Source organism: Phragmites australis, chromosome 15, assembly GCF_958298935.1.
Source record: "Phragmites australis chromosome 15, lpPhrAust1.1, whole genome shotgun sequence".
Classification (NCBI taxonomy): domain Eukaryota; kingdom Viridiplantae; phylum Streptophyta; class Magnoliopsida; order Poales; family Poaceae; genus Phragmites; species Phragmites australis.
Window position 1 is genome coordinate 10,260,439 of NC_084935.1, and position 22,033 is coordinate 10,282,471.

The following is a 22,033-nucleotide window of genomic DNA, read 5'->3' on the forward strand; positions in this document are numbered from 1 at the left end:
AAGCTTTCTGGAACAAACTTTATTGATTGGTATAGAAATCTGAGAATTGTTCTCAAACAAGAGAAAAAGGAATATGTTCTAGAGGTCCCCTATCCTGATGAACCAGCTGATAATGCTCCTGCCGCAGATCGGAGGGCTTATGAGAAGCACACCAACGATTCACTGGATGTTAGCTGCCTCATGCTTGCCTGTATGTCCTCTGAGCTTCAGAAGCAATATGAGAACAGGGATGCCCATGATATGATTGTGGGACTCCGAGGCATGTTTGAGAACCAAGCTCGGGCCGAGAGGTACAACACCTCAAAGTCCTTGTTTGCGTGCAGGTTAACAGAAGGCAGTCCAGTCAGTCCTCATGTGATCAAAATGATTGGTTACATTGAAAGCCTGGAAAAACTTGGTTTTCCCCTTAGCCCTGAGTTGGCTACGGATGTAATTCTCCAGTCGCTCCCTGCGAGCTTCGAGCCGTTCATTTTGAACTTTCATATGAACAGCATGGAGAAAAGCATGGCTGAATTGCATGGGATGCTAAAAACTGCTGAGGAAAGCATTAAGAAGAGCTCTAGTCATGTGATGATGGTTCAAAAGGATAGCAAGAAGAGAAAGCGCAAGGACAAGGCTAAAACTTCGGATGAGATCTCGAGTTCTAAGCCTAAACCTGTTGGAAAGCCCAAGGCTGGCCCTGCCGCTTCTGACTCTTGCCACCACTGCCATAAGACTGGTCATTGGCGGAGGAACTGCAAATTGTACTTGGAAGAACTCAAAAAGAAGAAGGGAAGTAAGACTTCATCTTCAGGTATAAATGTTATTGAAATTAATCTTGCTACTCGTCCTGATGATTCATGGGTATTTGATACCGGATCAATGATTCATACTTGCAAATCGTTGCAGGGACTGAAAAGGACTAGGAAGTGTGCAAGAGGCGAACTGGATGCTCGCGTCGGCAATGGTGCAAAAGTTGCTGCGTTGGCCGTTGGCGTTTACTCCTTATCGCTACCCTCAGGATTAGTTTTGGAATTAAATAATTGTTATTATATTCCTGCCTTGGGCAAAAACATTATCTCTTCTTCATGTTTGGAAGAAGACGGTTATGAATTCATAATAAAGAACAAGTGTTGTTCGATATTTTTGAATGGTATGCTCTATGGTAATTGTCCATTAATAAATGGATTATATATATTGGATCTTGAGGATATAACTATCTATAACATTGATACAAAGAAGCCTCGGCTTAATGATTTGAATCCCACTTTTGTTTGGCATTGTCGATTAGGTCATATAAATGAGAAGCGTATGCAGAAGCTCCATAAAGATGGTCTTCTACATTCATTTGATTTCGAATCATTTGATACATGCGAGTCTTGTTTACTTGGCAAGATGACTAAGACGCCTTTCACTGGTCGAAGTGAGAGGACAAATGAATTATTGGCCCTAGTACATACAGATGTATGTGGACCGATGAGTTCTACAGCTAGAGGTGGTTTTCAGTATTTCATTACTTTCACTGATGACTTTAGTAGATATGGTTACATCTACCTAATGAGGTACAAGTCTGAATCCTTTGAAAAGTTCAAGGAGTTTCAGAATGAAGTACAAAATCATATAGGCAAGACAATTAAATTTCTGCGATCAGATCGTGGAGGTGAATATTTGAGCCATGAATTTGGTGATCATCTAAGGCAATGTGGAATCGTTCCACAATTGACTCCACCGGGCACGCCACAATGGAATGGGGTGTCCGAGCGGAGGAACCGAACTTTGTTAGACATGGTCCGGTCGATGATGAGCCAATCTGATCTTCCATTGTCCTTCTGGGGATACGCTCTAGAAACTGCTGCTTTCACGTTAAACAGGGTTCCATCTAAGGCTGTAGAGAGGACACCATATGAGATATGGACCGGGAAGCGTCCCGGATTGTCTTTCCTTAAGATATGGGGTTGTGAGGCTTATGTAAAACGTTTGTCGTCTGATAAGCTCACTCCCAAATCTGATAAATGCTTCTTTGTGGGGTATCCTAGGGAAACCAAAGGATATTATTTCTATAACCGGGAAGAAGGCAAAGTGTTTGTCGCCCGGAATGGTGTCTTTCTTGAGAAAGAGTTTCTCGCGAAGAGAGTTAGTGGGAGCACGGTGCAACTCGAAGAAATTCGGGAACCACTTGAAAGTGTTTCAGCTCCTATTGAACCACAACTCGGTATGCAAGATGTTGCAGAACCTGTTGTCGAGACACCAGCCCCACGTCGGTCGGAAAGGTTCAGTCGTGCACCCGAGCGGTTTATGTTCCTAACCACGGGGCAGCGTGACATATTATTGTTGGACAATGATGAACCTAAGACTTACTCGGAAGCAATGGTGGGACCAGACTCCGAAAAATGGCTTGGAGCCATGAGATCCGAGTTAGAATCCATGAGAGAAAACCAAGTTTGGAACTTGGTCGATCCACCTGATGGTGTGAAAACTATCGAGTGTAAATGGGTTTTTAAGAAAAAGATAGACGTTGATGGAAATGTTCACATCTATAAGGCACGATTGGTGGCGAAAGGTTTCAGGCAAATTCAAGGTGTTGATTATGATGAAACGTTTTCGCCCGTCGCAATGCTAAAGTCTATTCGGATTCTCCTAGCAATTGCTGCATATTTCGACTATGAGATATGGCAAATGGATGTCAAAACGGCTTTCCTTAATGGAAACCTAAGTGAGGATGTGTACATGACACAGCCTGAAGGTTTTGTCAATCCGAAAAATGCTGGGAAGATTTGCAAGCTGCAAAAGTCCATCTATGGACTAAAGCAAGCTTCTCGGAGTTGGAATCTTCGTTTTGATGAAGTGATCAAAGGGTTTGGTTTCATCAAGAATGAAGAAGAGCCTTGTGTTTACAAAAGGACTAGTGGGAGCGCACTTGTGTTTCTGGTCTTATATGTGGATGACATATTATTGATCGGAAATAATATTCCAATGCTCGATGCTGTCAAATCTTCATTGCAAAAGAGTTTTTCAATGAAAGATTTAGGAGAGGCAGCATACATATTGGGCATAAAGATCTATAGAGATAGGTCGAAAAGACTAATCGGATTAAGCCAGAGCACGTACATTGACAAGGTATTGAATCGGTTCAATATGCAAGATTCCAAGAAAGGTTTCTTGCCAATGTCACATGGCATCACTCTCAGCAAGAATCAATGTCCTAAGACATCTGATGAGCTCGAGAGGATGAGTGCGATCCCGTATGCTTCTGCTATCGGGTCCATCATGTATGCTATGTTTTGTACACGCCCAGATGTCTCCTATGCTCTAAGTGTTACGAGCAGATATCAATCGAACCCAGGTGAATGTCACTGGGCTATAGTAAAGAGTATCCTCAAGTACATGAGAAGAACTAAGGATATGTTCCTAGTCTATGGAGGTGAGGAGGAGCTCGTTGTAAATGGTTACACCGATGCTAGCTTCCAAACCGACAAGGACGACTCGAGATCGTAGTCTGGTTTTGTGTTCTGCCTCAATGGAGGTGCGGTGAGTTGGAAGAGTTCCAAGCAAGAAACGGTTGCTGATTCCACAACGGAGGCCGAGTATATCGCAGCTTCGGAAGCTGCAAAAGAGGCTGTTTGGATTAGAAAATTTGTTTCTGAGTTGGGTGTGGTCCCTAGTGCGTCCAGTCCAATGGACCTCTATTGTGACAATAGTGGTGCCATTGCACAAGCCAAGGAGCCTAGGTCGCACCAGAAGTCCAAGCACATACTTCGGCGCTATCACCTCATTCGAGAGATTATTGATAGAGGTGATGTAAAGATATGCAAGGTGCACACGGATTCGAATATTGCTGATCCGTTGACGAAGCCTCTCCCACAGCCCAAGCATGAGGCACACTTGAGCTCTATGGGTATTAGATACTTGCGGGATAGACTCTAGTGCATGTGAGAGAATGTGTTCTGTCTATGCTAATGTACTTTTGGATAATTGTTATCAGGTTCCATGAATAATTATCATTTACATTGATCAGCAAGTATGTGACTTGTTTGTGAAACTCTTTGTTTTTATGATGTTATTCTAAATAGTCCCTAATCTCATATCATTGTGTGGGACAATAATGATTTATAGATTAGCACATTTGACTGAATGATGATCATGTTTCACGGATCATAGATATGGAGATATCAAATCAGTAATGTGGACACATGTTAGAGAACATGATGTTGGATAGACCCACCCTGAGATACTGCTGGGATTTTTAATGTGCCATCAGTTGTTATCTCAAATGGTGTACCTACAGAATCCTTTGACCTGAGATCATCATTGATTCCAGAATGTGTAGTAACACACTTAGGGGCTTCCAAACGCTATTCCGTAACTGGGTAGTTATAAAGGTTGCTTTCGGGTATGTTATGAAACATGTCGTGGGATGTGAGTGATCAAGATGGAATTTACCCCTCCTAAATAACGGGAGAGATATCTCTGGGCCCCTCGAGGTAGTTGGATTGGAAAGTGCATGGCCATGCCAATGTGATTAAAGAGTTAATCATGGTGAATCCACTACTTGATCGAGTGAATGGTCAAGCTATCACAAGGGTGGCACGAATCTCGCCTTGAGCTTGACTGGTATCGTGTGGTAAAGGGATTGGTGCATGAGTATATCAAGGTTCAGCCGATATGATCTTTGTGTGCATTCGGGAGTCAATATGTCCTGCTAGGTACCGCTATTGACTTGCAATTCGGAAAAGGGTTTCCGGATAGCGGCCGTTTACACATGAACCTAACGGGTCACACACTTAAGGGGATGGAATATAAAACTTGTGCTGACTCTAGTGCAAGTGGGAGATTGTTGGTAATATGCCCTAGAGGCGATCGAGTTTGCGGATTGGATCTGCTAATGGGCTTTAATGTTGATTAAAGGACCATTAGGGTTTAGAGTCATAATGGGCTTTAATGTTGATTAAAGGCCCATTAGCGTGCTCTATATAAGAATAGGCAGGGGCCAAGGCGCATGGTGTTCTTCAGAAACCCTAGCCGCCTCCTATTCCCGAACTCCCTTCGAAACCCTAGCCGGGCGCGCGGTGCTAGCACACCGGCGCACGGCGATTCCATCCTTGTACGTGTGGATACCGTGGAGGCGCTGCTACTATTGCGGTGCTGATCTGCCCGGGAGTACTCGGGACGTACCCGCGAGTACTCGGAAGGTGCTCGGGACGTGCTCGGGACGAGGTTGACGATCGACTACTTGACGCGCACGACGTTGGATTGGTCTGCTCCAACTCTGCTTCCGCTGCACTGCTCGTCAAGTGGTAACGATTCATGATCCCCTACTCGCATGGCTTCCTGGTTGAATGCGGTAGAGAAAATTTATTTTGTGCTAGCGTAGCCTACCCGCAACCCTTCAAATTTATCTACCACTTTTTTAGCATTACGTTAGGCGGGAACTTCCTCTAGCTAGGCCGAAGGCCGAAGACCGATAAATAGAGAATTGCACAGACTAAAGCTCATTGGACAACAATAATATTTTATCAATTACTTCTAAACCGCTTAACAAAAATGAATGAGTACACCACCAAATAAAAGACAATGACGTGACCTACAACTTTCTTTTTAATCTTAGGTACGAAATTGATACCAATTAACCTCGGTTTCCAAATTAAGTTGCTACATGCCAAACGGATCAACAAATCTAGAATTCCAGCGGCAAATCCTCCCATCCAACTTAATCCACCATCAACTAGGGATTAATTAGAGATCAACTTTGTAGCAAGATCAAGAATCGATGACGAATTCCACGAAATTTCATTTTCCCCCTTCTTCTTCTCCACTTCTTCTTCCTCTTTCTTCCATTCTTTTCTTCTTCTTCCATTCTTTTCTTCTTCTTCCTTCTTTTTTCTTTTCCTTTTCTTCCTTCTTTCCCCCTTTCTTCTTGTTGATGATTAGTGAATTGCCGAACTAACGAACTTGTTAAAGAGGGAGGGGATGCTTTGAGTAGACGAATCACAGGAGAACACACAGTGGTTTTTATATAGGTTCGAGCCTCCTTGAGGATAATAATCCTATGTCTTGTTTGTCTTGGATTGATTTGAGTTTGTTACAAGGGGGTATGTGGCTGGTCTAGATGGATCTGAAACTAGTCGATGACTTCCTTACTCAGCTTCGGGTGTCTTCGAGTGACTTGGCCTTGATCCTGTCATCCTCAAGCTCCTGTCTTCTCCTTGACGAAGAGGACCACATCTTCAGCCTTGGCGAGCTCATCTATGATCTTCATGAGCTCCTCGGCTGTCTCAAGCTCCTGGATGGTGATGTCTTCAACGCATCTCTAGCTCTTGACCCCCCCCCCCCTGAGTGAACGCATGTATAACATCATAGTTGCTGACCATGGGGATGTTGTTCTAGATATTGTTGAAGTAGCGTACAAACTCGCGCAAGGTTTTGTTCCCCGTCTGCTTGCAAGTAGAGATTATTTTTTGTGCCGGAGCGAACGTATGTAACTTGGAAGTTAGCTCGGAATACATCACAAAGTAATTCCCACGAGTAGATTATTCCTGACGATAGGTTGGTCAACCATATCATGTCTGCCCCTTCAAGGGCGGTAGGGAGGTAATACGTCATTACCTTTTCGTCCACACTAGCCGCTTGGATGAACTCAACGGGGTTTGTACTACCGTTGTATTTTTCGATTGACCTAGGGTGGAACCTTGCTAGCTAGCTTACATTATGTAAATCTAGAGAGATAGTCAGGCATCTGTTGATGGCGCCCTGGTTGGTTCTAGCAACCTCGGAAGTTTTCTCCATGGGGATCGAAGATCAGTACCGATTTGATTGATGTTGGGACATCCCCTGATTAGATTGCTGATGGGTAGACCAAGCCCCTTTAGAGGCCCTCGACCATCTTCGTTGTCGTCGATAACCTCACGCAAGTCACTAATCGGGTGACCTTCGATTGGCAAGGCTCTGCGGCGGTTATTCACCCGGTTGTCATCTCGGGAAGCTTTGTTCCGGGTTTACGCCTCTCCGAATCTGATACATCTCGCAATGGGGGATTACGTGGTTTGTCCCGATTAGAATTGTTTCCAGCCAGGGCTAGATGAGAGTTCTCCCACTGGATGATGACCTCTTTCATTAAGTAGACGTAGAGTTCATTCAGTCCTTACCAGCTAGGTTGCTAGATTTGTAGTCGGAGGATGCATGAGACCCGCTTGTAGAAGAAGGATCATCTTAGCAGATGTAGATCTGAAGCGTTCAACCCATTGTTGATGGTTAGGAGATGGTAAGATCGGTGCTCCATTAATGATCTACGGAGGTGTGCTCATTTGGTGCTAACCATCGCACCGCACCTTTGTCTTTGATAGCAAAAACTTCTCAGGAGTAACCTCCGGTGGAGGAAGTGTACAGATCCATCGTGGATTTTTCATCAAATTGCTTCGAGTTGTTGTCTTAACAATTCATGCTGTTAGAAACTACGGGGATTGATCCCGACTTGCTGTGAATTGGACATTCACAATTGTCTTAGCAGCCGAATGATTCAAACTCGATGTCGCAATCTTTAGCGCATTGATCCATAAATTGACTTACCTTATCGCTTGAATTGTCGCTGGAAAGTTTGTCATCAAAATTCACTCGATTATCACCGGCTCGCTAGGAAAAGGGGTAAAGTTATCATAGAACCCTTCATTTGAAAAACCTTTTTGACGAAGGCTTGGGTGACGCTGACGGCATGTTCTGTGTAGACTCTTTAATACCTATTGTCATGATCCCTATGGACGACGTCAGTTATCGACGATTTATGTACCACTGATCTAATGAACTTATTGAAGAGATAGGGGTCGCTTCGAGTAGATGAATTATATGACAATACATAGGGGTTTATACAGGTTCGGATCTCCTTAAAGATAATAACTCTACATTATGTTTGTCTTGTATTGATTTGAGTTTGTTACAAAGGGGTATGTAGCTAGCCTATATGGATCTGAACCTAGTCGACAATTTACTTACTTGACTTTGGGTGTATTCTGGCTTGTAGAAAGGCTTGTGCGACTTATTTGACTTCTCCTTCCGCAGAGGCCTCAGGCTCTGTATATATAGTGGGCGTATGTTCTCTGAAGTCTTCTTTCCCATACTTGTAGATAAATTTTCCTGTTTATAGGATATCCTATGTACCTACAGGTATTTTTCTTTTCATTCAGGGACCTTCTTTCTGGAGATTGAGATATATCTAAAAAATTATAGAAAACTCTGATATGCCGGATATGGTAGTTATCCTATAGTCATCATCACTTCTTCTTCTTCTTCTTCTTCTTCTTCTTCTTCTTCTTCTTCTTCTTCTTCTCCTCCTCCTCCTCCTCCTTCTCCTTCTTCTTCTTTCTTTCTTTCTTTCTTTTCTCTCTCATGCCCTTGCCTTCGGTTGCCCTTGTCCTCATCGTTCGGCACGGCGCACGGTGGGATTGGTGGGGTGGTGATTGATCCCCACTCGAGCCTTAACTATTTTTTCTCTTTTTATCCAACAATCTAGATTTATTTAACTCACTACATATTCACTTGGTGTTCAAGTGGAATGTTTAAATAGCAAAACAGAATCGTTTCGATCAGATCTATACACTCGTAGTCTCCAATCATCTAACAAGCAACAAAATAAAAAGTCAAAATTTGAACTCTTGCGGGGGTCCTGCAGTCAACTCCTTTTTTAAAATATTCGGGTATTACCCCTTCTCCCGTAGCCTCAGCACCCTACCAGCCGCAGAGAAGGAAGGCCCACACGGCCGAACCGTGCGCGCGAAGATTGCGGCTGCCGGTACCACACCTCCTACGACTCCGTCGTCGACTGCTCGCGCAGGCGCTTGCCCACGGAGGCACCACCACGCCGCCCCCCACAGATTCATTGCCTTTTTTCTTAATGCTGATGGCAAGACTTTGACTTCAATAAAACCAATGGGAGTTTGCGTACCAAACCTACTGCCTGCTTCGGACACGCATTCCCATCTTCAAGGGTAGCCATCATACGATCCCGTCCCTTTTTTTTGTCACTGAAAAATGCGAAAAACTTGTTCAATTCTCTGCACGAATTGTTGCCTTGTAGGAATTTTGACCTGATTGGACAGGATATATATCCAGTTACAAATTCAGATTAGATCAGTGAAAAGAAAAAAGAGAGAACATGAAATAAAAAGAGAACATCAAGGCAACAAAGATTGTTGAAGAGCGTTTTTTAATAGTTATGACAAGTACTAAGGAAACTACTAGACAATCTAAAGTTATAAGAACAAAAGATGGAACTATTTAGGTTTGTTTGTGCGATGTGTCGTTTTGATAAACTATATTCGTATTGCTTCATACACTCCATAGTTCTTGATTAATATGATTTTTTTTTTTTTTTTTTTTTTGCAAAGTGAAGTCATAGACTTCCTAAAACCTAATTTGTTCACATAACAAATAGGTTGGAAAGGAGATGTTTCTTCAAGAGACCACTCGGCCTTATAGTCGTGTTGCAAAAGCAATTGTCGAGGGCAAACACCCATTAGAGATGGTTGGAGGTGTAAAATTTGGTAGTCAGTGCTATAAAGTTGTAATATATAGTGTAATATGTCGAGATGATCGAGTTTCTCTAACAAAAGATGTCTAAGATGTATGATACAATTATTGCAAGGCTTTCATTGGATACAACTTTTATATACATGATTGACAATGTCATCTTTAGTGTATAGATACTGATATGTTCAACTCTAAATGCTTCCTTTTGTGGTTATATGATTGGTACAGGGCACCTTATGCGCATGCGTGAATGATCACTTTACGTACATCTTTTGTGAATGGATTATCAATGTATATCACACCTTATTATGCATGGATGGTCTATGTAACCATTCCATTATTCATATTTGCGTTATTTTATAGATTATTAAGGATAATTAGTCTGATTGCCGCGCTTACCCGAGCCCCTTTTTATTTTGCTGTGTAGAGCACGATAAAAGAAGACTAAAAAAATTAGGTTCACAAATTGTGTACATTTCAATATTTATTTATGAAATTATTAATGTTAAACACATTCAATTAATTATGGAGAAAACAATAGTACTTTTATGCATGCACATAGTTTTAACTTGTAGGTGGAAGTAATACTAACCTAAAAAAATTGTTTCATATTTTTTTTGAGTTTTAGATATTTTTCTTTGCATTTTAGTTTTTTTCAGCCGAATTATTAATGTAACTAATATTCATTTCGATATTTTTCTAGAATTTTCCGAAAAATAAAATTACATATATATATACATATATACACATATACACGTATACTTATACATATATATACACATATATATACATATATATACATGTACATATGCAGGGCCTACTGCTACAGTAACTACAGTACAGGCCTGAGAATTTAGGGATTCCAAGCACTTTAGTATATAGTAGTTGATGTGCAATAGAAAATAATATTAATTTTTTATCCTATATTTTGAGGTAACCTTGGTTGTCTCAAAATATGCGTGAAGCTGCAAGATACTATAGTGCTTTGTGGCAAGCTGTGTGCTCAATGAGGATTTGAGGCTGTTTTGTCAGCCTCAATTCACTTATTTTGAGGCTAACTTTAGATGGTTGTCTTAAAAGACCCCTTTTGAGGCAAGGGTATTCGAGACATATCTGGTCAGCCTCGTTATATCATTTGAGGCTGCTTTTGCTATTTTTTAGGCTAAAAAGCTAACCTCCAATTATCTATCGTGTTGTACTGACAATTTCATATCCTTTCTTATTTTGTTCATTCTGACTTATGGTTTGATTATATTTGTCATGCTAAGACACGACTCGCTGCGGAACATAGCTAGTTTGTCATTCTAGTAGGATTTTTGCTATTAAAGATAAGTGCTTACAACTAAAGAAGACTTCATCCCTTCGTTTTTTATGGAAGCTTTCATTATTGGAGCTTGGTAAATTTGGAAGTAGCGAAATGCAGTCATCTTTGAGCACAAAATGCCAAATTTTCAACTTTGATAAAAGAACTTCAAGGAGGAAACTTGCTTCAAACCCACATATTTAAAGATGACAAGAAGCCTAAGATATTTGATTGGATTTTGTCTTTTAGCTAGCTTTTCTGCTCTCTCTCTCTCTCTCTTTTTTAAGCTTTTGCTTCCTTGTATAGGCTCGGGTCTTCCCCTCTTTTTTAGCTGTTGGCTTTGTACAATTTTATCTTTTTTAATTTATTATTCACAATAGAAGTTTCCTGTACTATTAAACCCTTAAAAAAAAGAGAGGGGGTGACTGGTGAGAACGTGTTGAGCAGGGGCTCGACCACAGGCAGCGCGGGGGCTATGCGCTCTGGCCATCACAGTTCTCCTTACAACTAACAACTGTATCTAAAAACCATTTTTCAGCTGTATCAAACTACTTCTTCTCCACTAATGTTTATAAGTAAATGTTGAATTGTTGAAACGGATCTTCTTGTAACTGAAAAGCTAGCTGCTAATCACATAGCATGTATTTCCTGTTGCCTTTTCAGTTATTCAGCACTACTTGTTAACATATGACCTGTGATTAGACAAAGATAGATATCTAATATGCATGTGCTCTATGTAGAAGAAGTTTGCTTTTAGGTAAAATATATCACTTTAGATCGGGTCATTATATTTTCTGAATCTAATGGAGATGTTGCAGTCAGGACCCCTAATTCTCAACCAAATTTGCCTTCATTAAACTAAAATTTAGCATTGACCAACACTTAACGGTGATTTTCTATATAAAATTATATGTAAATCCTCAAAAATACTTTCAAAAGGTTGAATTATTCAATCATAGATTTTGAAATCTGAAATTACGTATGTTTCGCAAACTATTGTCGGAACTTCGAATTGGGCCATGGCTACCACCCTCCACACTAAATTTTGTTTAAACCAGCTCCAGTACAAATGTATTGCTTAGTCTTTAGTGGCATCATGCTGATGCCACAGCTGATTGATTAGAAGCATGTACTAGTCCTTTTCATGACAAGAAGAAAAGCTGACCAGTCAATAACCTATTTTAAAGCTCCATAACACAAAGTTGCGTGGAGATGAGTCATTTACCTGACATGGTTGAGCTCACTTGCCCATAGTCACAGGTCGGGTTGATGCCTCGATCTATGACCCCAGGACATAATCTAATTCGAGTGTCAGGGTCGAACAGGGTCGACATCTCGAATCTAGACAAGTCACCACACTGTCACATACCTCTCCGCACTGTACCGAACCCAGTGGAGTAGTCATAAGAACTAGAGAGAGAGGGGCGAACCTGGACAATGACGATGGTGCCGTAGTACTCAAAGGAATCGTGAAGCATGGTACCGTCACTCGTCTAAACTCGGCACCGATGAATCTGACCACCCTGCGCGCCAAGCCGCCTGGATTTGGTCTCCCTGCCTTCAACTCCTTATGTGCCTCTAGGCTAGGCCCACATATCCTCGGTGACGACCTTGCCGACGTGGCGAAGGAACGGATTAGAGGGAAGGGGAGGGCGTGGTGAGCGGAGCGGAGGGGAGGCGGTGGGATACATTTTACACGAGATGGTAGAAGATATGCACCTTCGTACCATATTTTTGTTAGATGTCGACCTGCGATCCCGTTCCTCGACCCGATCCATCCAAAATTCTGGTGACTATGCTCTTGCCATTACCGAGACAAAGTTCAGTAAGCCAAACAATTGAAGTCTAATTGTTCATCTATCTTCTGAAACTCCGGGTTTCAGATGCCAAATTTGACCAGACTCATTTCTGAGACAGTGGCTCAGGTCCACCCTAATCTTGCTTTCCACAGGAGATCCTCCTGAATGTGAAACATGGAAGGGGAATTGGGAAACACCGTGCCTTTTCCCTTTCGCTCTCTTGTCACCAACTTGACATGTCCATGTCCCAATCTCTCCCTATCTCAGGTCAACCGACGCTATCGAAGATCTAGCCCCCTCTCTCCTCTCTCTTCGTCTAGACCAGCTCCCTCAATTATAAACCTATATAATATTATCATTGACCTCAAGCTGATCGAAGAAACGATTAGTTAATTGGTGGGAGAGATCAAAGGAAGGTGTGATTTAAGGGGGGCTCTGAATTGATTCCAAGAAACCCATTTGCTTCTTCTGCTGCAAGGGGCGGTTGGATTTCAGTAAGGGACCCTGAATCAGGGGTTTCGGGAAGCAGATCAATGGCTGGCAAGGAAATCTACCACAAGGTGAAGGACAAGGTAACAAGAAGTGGAACGGGGGAGGGGGGATTGATGTTTTTTTTCCTTATGGCCTACCTTTTTCCCTGCTAATATTGATTATCTCTTGTTTGTGCTATATAGTCAGTTAGGTTTATCATTGTTTCTTAGGTCAATTAACGATTTGACACCGTTAAAAGTGGGTTTCGCTTATTTGCCATTTGAAACGTGGTCATAGACTCAGGGGGCCATTTGTTTTTTATAATCAAAGTGACTCAAGTTTTCGGTCGCAAATCATCAAATTTTCCTGTTTCATATGTTTCCTTCTGTGGTCCTTGGACCCAACAAAAATATCTCTCTTTCGAGAACCTTTTAGAAGTTCTATCCATATGTGTGCTGATCGCCAATTCTCATAAGATAAGATGTGGGGTGATGAGATTTGAAGGAGTCAGATTCAGAAGGCTACTATTTGGATTTTTCTTTAGAAATTTTGGAACGATGATGGTTGATTGGGTGTTTTTCTTTGGGTCAAATCTCTGTCTTTGCGGTGAGGACTTACTGGAGACACATGAAAATCGTGGTAACAAGGCCTTGATGCAACGAATCTTTAGGCGCGTGTTCGGGAATTTAGGGGTTGTAGGCACATCTTACATCAGTTTCCCAGTTTCACTACCTGAATAATTTATATTGGTGATAAAAACTTTTATTGGCAATATTTTGAACTAAAAAGTGGCAATCTTTTGTTCAACAGTACCATTGCAAGAGCGAAAATGGCAATCTGCATGAAGCTGGTTAGTTTTGCAAAAAGGTTTTGTGACAATAGATGTCACTTGTGGGCTGAGTGCTTTGAAATAAAATGCAATTAAAACAACAGAAGGTTAGAAGCGGAAGGTATATTTTCATTGTGGGCAAAGCTAGAATGCTATAAATTTTTTGTGAATATTAGGATTATGGCTTGTGGTTTATCATTTCGTTAGTGGGTAAAGGAAACATTTATCTGTCCTGCACTAGAGAAACGAAAGCATATAAGAAGCTAATTTTTTTAGGACAAAGGCAGCTTTTCAGTCTGTTGTTACAAGAGCCTGATAGGGGAGCACAAACTAATGACCATAACTGGCATTTGTTATAGCCTTGTTATGTATATTTATTCCCTGAGCTATACCGTAACTATTTACTCTTTGCAGTTATTTACTCTTTGCAGTTTGCTCCTATCAAAATCAGTTATATAATTTACCAGAAACAAATGTGCCAGAATGGACTGAATTGTATCAGAATCAGATAATGTGCAATTTCCACTAAAAAATGAAGTGTGTTGGATGTGCATCCTGAATGACATTCTTATATTAAAAAGTGAAACCAGGGGTGAAAATTGCATGAAATGCAACCACGCCAATGAATGGCATTCTGGATTCTGCAGTTCAACTTTATTTTGGTTGGTCCTTTCTGATCCTTTTTATTTTTTGCCATTAATCCCTCCCTCCCTACAAAGCTAATGATTGGATTTGTAACTAACCAGTAAAGCAGAACTTCCTAAAATATAGTATCTTATGAGAACCTTGGCAGATGGCCAGTACACTTAGGATTTAGAAACAACATTTGATGAAAGGTGTTCATGCATGTGGGCTTTACAGTGTGATTTAAGGTTCAGCTTAGAAGTTACCATGGAATGTTATACACAAAAGGATGTGATCATGAAGAAATGCAAATCGTGATAGACAAGTCCATTTTGGTATATTATATTGTTGTTCGGTGATGCTTGCTGTGATGTTCACACCTATGATACAGTCTGTGGCCAAAAGAGTACACTTGTTGCTAGTTTAACTGTATCGTATGTTTTTAACATGCTTGTTTATCTTCTTTGCTTATGTCATGGTGGCCAGCCGGCCACTCGTATGGGCCCAAGGAGCACCACAGCAGGAGATCAAGCTAGGAGAGAAGTTTAGTAAGAGTTGGATTTAATTAGGAAATAAGTTTGGTATGTTAGGATTCGAGGTGATTTGTTTAGAGATAAGTTAGGAGTCGGATTGAATTGGGACTGCTTAGAGATAAGTTAGGAGATGAAATTGATTTAGGATTGTAATTTGCCCTCTCGATGTAAAGGGGCAACGGGGCAGCCGCACATGATGGTAATCAAGCAAGAGAAGAATTAATCTAAGTCTCCTCAATCTATAGTCTAATCCCTCCCCTAGCAGTTGACGCCGTCCGGCTATCCTCCCGGCGGATGTTTATCCCCCTAATGATCCTAGGATCATAACAGCTTAGTGTTGTGTTAATACAATAGGATTGACATGGGAGTATATGTTGTTCTGACAGGTGAAAGATGCTTTTAGTTTGTCAGGACCAGAAACAGGGAAAGGCAAGACAAAGTTATCAGGCAGGTGTGTCAAGCACGGTTACCATCTGGTGAAGGGGAAATCCAATCATCCAATGGAGGACTATCTAGTGGCAGAGTACAGGCTAGTTGGCGAACATGATTTAGGTTTGTTTGCAATATTTGATGGTCACCTGAGCCACACTGTTCCAGACTTTCTGCGCTCTCATCTTTTCGCTAACATCTTGAGTGAGGTAATGTTTCATTCTAGTTACCTGTATTTTTCTAAACTTAAGTAAGAGTATTTTGTGCATCACGTGTCAAGTGTTTGGATGGAATGAAGATAATGACTTGATGTACAATAAACTTTTTTCTGTACACCATGTGCCAAATGCTGATTCTTTGCTATAACAAGGTAAAAAAGAGCTTGATTTAGGTTAAAATATTCATATACTTGTAATAAGGGTAGCTCTGCAACCTACAATCTTTGTGCAACAACCATACTAGGAAGAGCAAGGAGAATGACTTGACATACACATCATGTCTAGGTGCTAGAGTATACTTTTATTCAAAGTAGTGCTAATTATTTTATTGACTCCTGCCTCCTCAGCCAGAATTCTTGAGCGACCCAGAAACTGCTATCCGAAAAGCATACCAGCTTACTGATGAGAAAATATTGGAAAACGCATTAGTGTTGGGAAGAGGAGGCTCCACTGCTGTTACTGCCATAATAATAGGCAGTGAGAAGTCTGTGAAGCTAGTAGTTGCAAATGTTGGGGATTCACGGGCAGTTATTAGCAAGAACGGTCTGGCGGAGCAGCTTTCAGTTGACCATGAACCAAACAAGGAGCGACAATCTATCGAGGAAAAGGGTGGCTTTGTATCAAACCTACCAGGTAAACGATCGTCTCTTGTTGTTGCCTACCACTGTACTGTATGTTTGCATCAATATTTTCATCACAATCTAGAGGTTCTGATCCAGATGTTTTCTAATGACTTAAAAAATTGTTTGTTATCTGCTTGCGGATGGCACCTATGTGGACCCAGCTAATAACAGCTTCTTTCATATTACAGTCACATGCATATGATCTGTAATCTATTGAAATTCAATCCGAAACTTGTTTGATTGTTTGACTTGTAGGTGATGTACCACGTGTTGACGGGCAACTGGCAGTTGCAAGGGCATTCGGGGACCGGAGCTTGAAGAAGCACCTCAGCTCTGAGCCAGATGTGGTAGAGGAACCTATCGATGAAAATACCGATTTTCTAATTCTAGCAAGTGATGGTTTGTGGAAGGTAATACCTATACATATGAAATTCATACCAATCATTTCTGAAGGATTATAAGGTTACCTGATTCACATCCTAGTGTAGTTAGATATGTAAAGCTTAACAAACTTGATGGTGCCCTACCCATGTAATGTTGTATGCATGAGGGTTCTGATTTGATATAAACACAAACTTAATGAGGGTTTGTAGCACTGGGGTACGTTAATAACACTTAAATGGGCTCTCTTGCCGCCACTCCATTTCTTGTGGATTATGCTAATTATGTAGTATTTTGTTGAGCCCATGTATAAGTCGCTGCTGGCTAAATTGCATGAGTCTATTTACCATTTCCAATGATTATAATGCAAGAATCACACATATGCAGGTGATGTCGAACCAAGAGGCGGTCGATGAGATCAAGGACTTCAAGGATGCACAGGCAGCCGCGAAGCACCTGACTGAACAGGCCGTGAACAGGAAGAGCAAAGACGACATATCGGTCATTGTCGTGAAGTTCCTGTGCTAGCAAAATCTGAAAACTGCTGGGCTCCGAACTGTACAACTGTTGTCGTGTTATACGGTCTTATGCTTGCTGCTGCTGGATGTTGTGTTTAATCCTTTTTTTGGGGACAATCCACGAAGGGGATAAAGGATTGTAACATATTGTTGTTTGTTAAAGGCTCCTAATAAAAAAATGGGATCACCATTGTAATTCTAGTTCGCTTTTGTTTGTTCTGGTGTAGTTAGCATTTTCAGGTTCGGTTTCTCATCCAAAAGTGAAAAGGCAATAATCAGGTTCATTTTGGAGTACTAAGTTTATTAATGTCACACAGTTCAACTAAGGACTCATGCTCAATCTAAGAAACATTGAACTTGTTCTTGCTGGCGCCATTAAGGTAAAATCTTTGCAGGCACTTCTTGCTTATAAGCTCCTTTTCTCCATCTGAATAAAAAATATCTGGCTAGGCAGGGCCGGGCCGCAGGGTTGCAAGAAATTTTTTGCTTGGTAGAAAAGGAATATCATAAAGAGTCAGTGAATGAAGCGGATTCATTAACAATTCAATTTACAGGTTATACCTTGTATCTAAGAATGATAGCTTTGGCTTGGGTGGTTGTACGTCTACCCACTAAAGATTGAATCTCATGTTTGTTTCTTATGTATCTTATCAATATGAAATTTTTTATGGTAGACGACGTATCCACATCTCTAGTCTCTATAGGCGTTATGCGAGTGTAAGTGTGCGTGTATTTGTGTGTTATATTGGAGTTTTAAAAAAGAAGAAGGATTATGCTAGACCCACTCGGATTGGTTGAAAAAGTAGTTCATTTTTCTGTAACTCCCTCACATATCCAAACGAGCCCTAAAAGCCCAGTTAGACCCAGCCCAAGCCCTGTGAACTGGCCCTGCCTGACCAGGCTTAATGAAATGAATGGAGCCTTAATGCTCAACGGCCTCATCCGATAAGGCTCATGCTTGATCTCTTTAATAAAAATTTTCTTGGTCACCCTCTCAATCAAGAACATGATGTAGGGAACATATGCACAACTCTTGATGGGAGATTTAGATGTGAAAAGGATTTTTTCCCAAAGAAAATTAGCAACACTAAATGGTGTATGATCATTTGACATTGCGGCAAGAAGATTTCTTGATATGCTTTGCACCGAAATAGCATCTCCACTCTTGGGGGGCCAAAGTGAGATGAAACAAAGAGTTCAAACACTTGTAAAACGGCCTCATCCTCGTAAGCTTGCCATGTTCCACCATTCCATAATTCATATACATAAAGTCCAATTCTTCTAAGGAGAGTTGATGCTCATTATGAATTTGATCCTTCTGAGTGTCACGAGCGTCAAACTTGAAGTGATGAGCAAAAGCTCGATAGCTCACTTTGTACTTCTCTCCCTCTATCATCCAATACATAGATGGATTCTCCATACGATCATACCAAACGGTGGCATAAAACTAAGCCACCATCTCTTCACTCCAATCATATTTGAGAGCCATAATATTTTTCACCTTTTTATGCTCACAAGCTGCGATCACCTCATTGAAGATTGGATCATCCTTTTCAGCCATGTAGTTCTAGTCAATCCATTGTATATGAGTGAATGGCTTATTCTTTGTAAGAATTACCGTCTCATAAAAGTCTGATTGGAAGTCATTCGAAAAACGATAATTTGTCACATTCTTCTCATAGTCATATGGGTTAACATGTCTCTCAGAATTTACCTTCGAAACCTTCTTCATATAGTTGACTGTTTCCTTTAGCATCTCAAAAGCTGTGGTTTTCTTAATAGGCTTATGAAGCTTCAAAGGGTCTATCACCATATTTCCTTCTTGCTCTTCCTCCATATCATCCCCGGGAGTGCCCGAACTAGTGCCCATAGCTTTACCCTTGCCTCTCTCTTCTCTTGTAGGTAGGGTTCCTCTACCTCTTCATGCTATAACTGGGGTTGTTCCTTTTCCTCTTCTTGTTCCCCTCCTCTCACTACTTGATTCTTGGTTCTACCATGAGCCACATTTGCACTTGGTAGCTCTTCATCAACTAACCCCTCATCAAGTCGAATGTCACGCCCAGTTGCTTCGGGCAACTTGACCTGCTTCACAACCTTGCGGACAAGCTCACCACTTCCATGTCCACTGCCACTATCCTCTGGTTGTGGCAGAGCATTTTGACCTTGAGCTTGATGATCGCTCTTTTGCTTTTTCTTCCTTTCAAAAGCATGACCTTACATATATCTATCTCCTCCCATATTAAATCTCCTGAGATTCACAAGAGAAACATGCTTTGAGATTGAGAGAAGATTGCACGAGGATTAGCATAGATGATTATAAGGTTGCTGGAAAAGCTGGACAGGGCCGGAGTATCCGGGCTACTCCGGGTAGCCCGACTCCGAGACAAAATTTTAGGGTTTGAGGAATTTAGCTGAGACATTGCAAAACCCTTAGAGACATGAGTTCTAGGAAGGATAAGAAACATATTGACTAAAGCGAATTGACTCTAGATGAAAGATCGAGATATCGAGTGATTCTTCAAGAATATACCTTTTTATGGCAAAAGAACCACGGAGAGTCGATCCACAGTAAGGTCCGAAGATTCCAGTCTTAGGTTGGTGGTGAATCAATGAAGAACACCAAAAATCCCTGGCTAAACTTAGAAATCGTTGGAGGGAGTTCTTTGTGGAGAGAGGGGTTGAAAGGATGAATGTGTGGTAGAAAGAAGGCAATTGCTTGGGTAGGGGAAGGTTAAAAAACTGGGAGGCCTGGAGACTCTGGTCTAGTTCGGAGACTCCGATGATGACAGATCCTGGATACAAGCATCGAGTATATACGTTGTCTATTGTTTTGATCTTGCTCTTCGAACTTTGCATATTAAATATCTCAATTCAACTCATACCTTCTTATAGAACATAATCCTAACCCACTCTTAAGCACAAAACACATGGATTAGTCCATAAAATTTAATAGACAACTTTATATCTTAAGTTACTTGATATTCACAAATAACTTGGCCTTGACTCTTATTGTCAATCTTCATATAGAACCTAACACTACTCACTCTCAATCATATAATACATGGGTTAGTTAATAAAACTCAGTTGATAATCTCATACCTTTAGTCACTTAATCTCTACAAGTGATTTAGCTTTCACACTTATCGTCAATCTTCTTGGACTTCTCTATTTCATGAGCGCCGAACATCATCTAGAACTCATTCATCTTTATGCATTTCTCTTGATAACATGTTATTCCTCAATGAATTCAATACTCAATCTTCTATACATCACCTATAGATCAACGTACTAACAATTTCTAACACAATTGTTACTTCATAGGTATTATCATTAATTAATTACCAGAATCACTATTGGACTATAGGCACTTTATCATCAATAAGTTATCTGCATCCGGAAGGAAATATTTGAATGAATGTACAAGTAGAGGTTTGGCTATAAATATATTATCATGTTTGTGTTGTTATAAGTATCACATGAGCAATCGATGGTGAACTGCTATTTGGCACATCATTGTTTGATTGGTATTTACTTTTACTGTGACTAGAACTGCGCATTTAACCTTTCCCTTATTTCTAGGTAAATTATTGGGATGCTATGCTGGCAAATGCAGTGGAAGTATTAGATCGATTGTTAGACATCCAGAGCTACCTATGATTGCATCTTGTGGTGAGTCTACTTCTAGCGAGGCTCTTTTGTATCCATTGGGATGTTTTTATTTGAATTTGATATTCCAGATAGTTTCTGTTACAAATTAAATAATCAAATTTCAGGCATTCAATGTGGATTTTTTTAATTACTTATATTAGTTACCTCTCCTTGGATATGCTTGCATGAACTCAGGACGCTGTTCATCTTTGTAGGACTGGACAACTACTTACGTATCTGGGACACAAACACAAGGCAGTTGCTTTCTGCGGTATGTTTAAGAAAATAAGAACTGCTTTCATAACGTTCATAAAGATCTTATTTTAGTTTCATTACTGTGTTGTGAATTAATTTCGGGCCTCCTTTTTTAGCCAGCAAAATAAACTGTGGTGGTCAGACATATTATCATATTAAGAGTTTTTTTTTTGTTTCAAATTGATATTTCTTGGCCTACTATTTCAACTGAGAAATGTGAATCAATAACCACAGTCGTGAGGTGCTGCTTGAGAAAAACCTGCACTCACTGAACAACCACATATTCTGAATAACATAACTTTATCATAGATCTGAGATGGCATTATATCATGTTCCATTTTTTCGAAGGGCATCTGGGTGGTACTGTGCTTAACACCCTTCCTTCAGAACCACAGCTTTGAATGGTTCATGGATTACACATTTTTCGTGCTGTGGTTTATTCGAACACAGAATCTACTGATCCCGTTGACATTGTGTGCACTTCCATTTTACAAATCGAGTAAAAAGCAGGCGATGAGATCAATGGTACTTGTCCTAGGCGAAGAAAATCTGGAGAAAGAAGCAAAGGCCTGAAAAAGAAATCACGGCATATCTGTCACTTGCAGGCTCAACCTAAAATTATCTAATTTGCATAAAATAAATTAGGAATTTAAATTGAGAAGTCAAACTGCCCCCGAAGGACTAAAAACACCCTTCTCATCTTCCTCTTTTTAATTATCTGTATACTGGGCCCAACTAAGCAGTGGCACGTACACCATCGGCATTTCTCTGGTGTCGAACGTGCAAATTCGATCTGCGTCGGTGGCAAATATGCCAAAAATCCTATGAAAATAGTTTGTCTACATGTGCTTATCGCTTTCAGCGTACTACATTCTCTATCATGGTCATCACTCATCAGTCCTCACTT

General features: G+C 40.8%; 2 protein-coding genes across 2 annotated transcripts; both read left to right on the forward strand.

The window, feature by feature from the left end:
* Positions 1 to 271: 271 nt before the first annotated feature.
* Positions 272 to 1,033, forward strand: LOC133893479 (uncharacterized). The gene is made up of 2 exons (XM_062334507.1): positions 272 to 793; positions 889 to 1,033. Exons 1-2 carry the CDS (start codon positions 364 to 366, stop codon positions 903 to 905), a joined length of 447 nt encoding a protein of 148 aa, XP_062190491.1. The 5' UTR covers positions 272 to 363; the 3' UTR covers positions 906 to 1,033.
* An 11,761-nt stretch (positions 1,034 to 12,794) lies between these two features.
* LOC133892608 (probable protein phosphatase 2C 62) lies at positions 12,795 to 17,424 on the forward strand. The gene is made up of 5 exons (XM_062333486.1): positions 12,795 to 13,169; positions 15,441 to 15,692; positions 16,049 to 16,334; positions 16,580 to 16,734; positions 17,093 to 17,424. The coding sequence occupies exons 1-5, from the start codon at positions 13,131 to 13,133 to the stop codon at positions 17,231 to 17,233; spliced, it is 873 nt and encodes a 290-aa protein (XP_062189470.1). The 5' UTR covers positions 12,795 to 13,130; the 3' UTR covers positions 17,234 to 17,424.
* Positions 17,425 to 22,033: the final 4,609 nt, after the last annotated feature.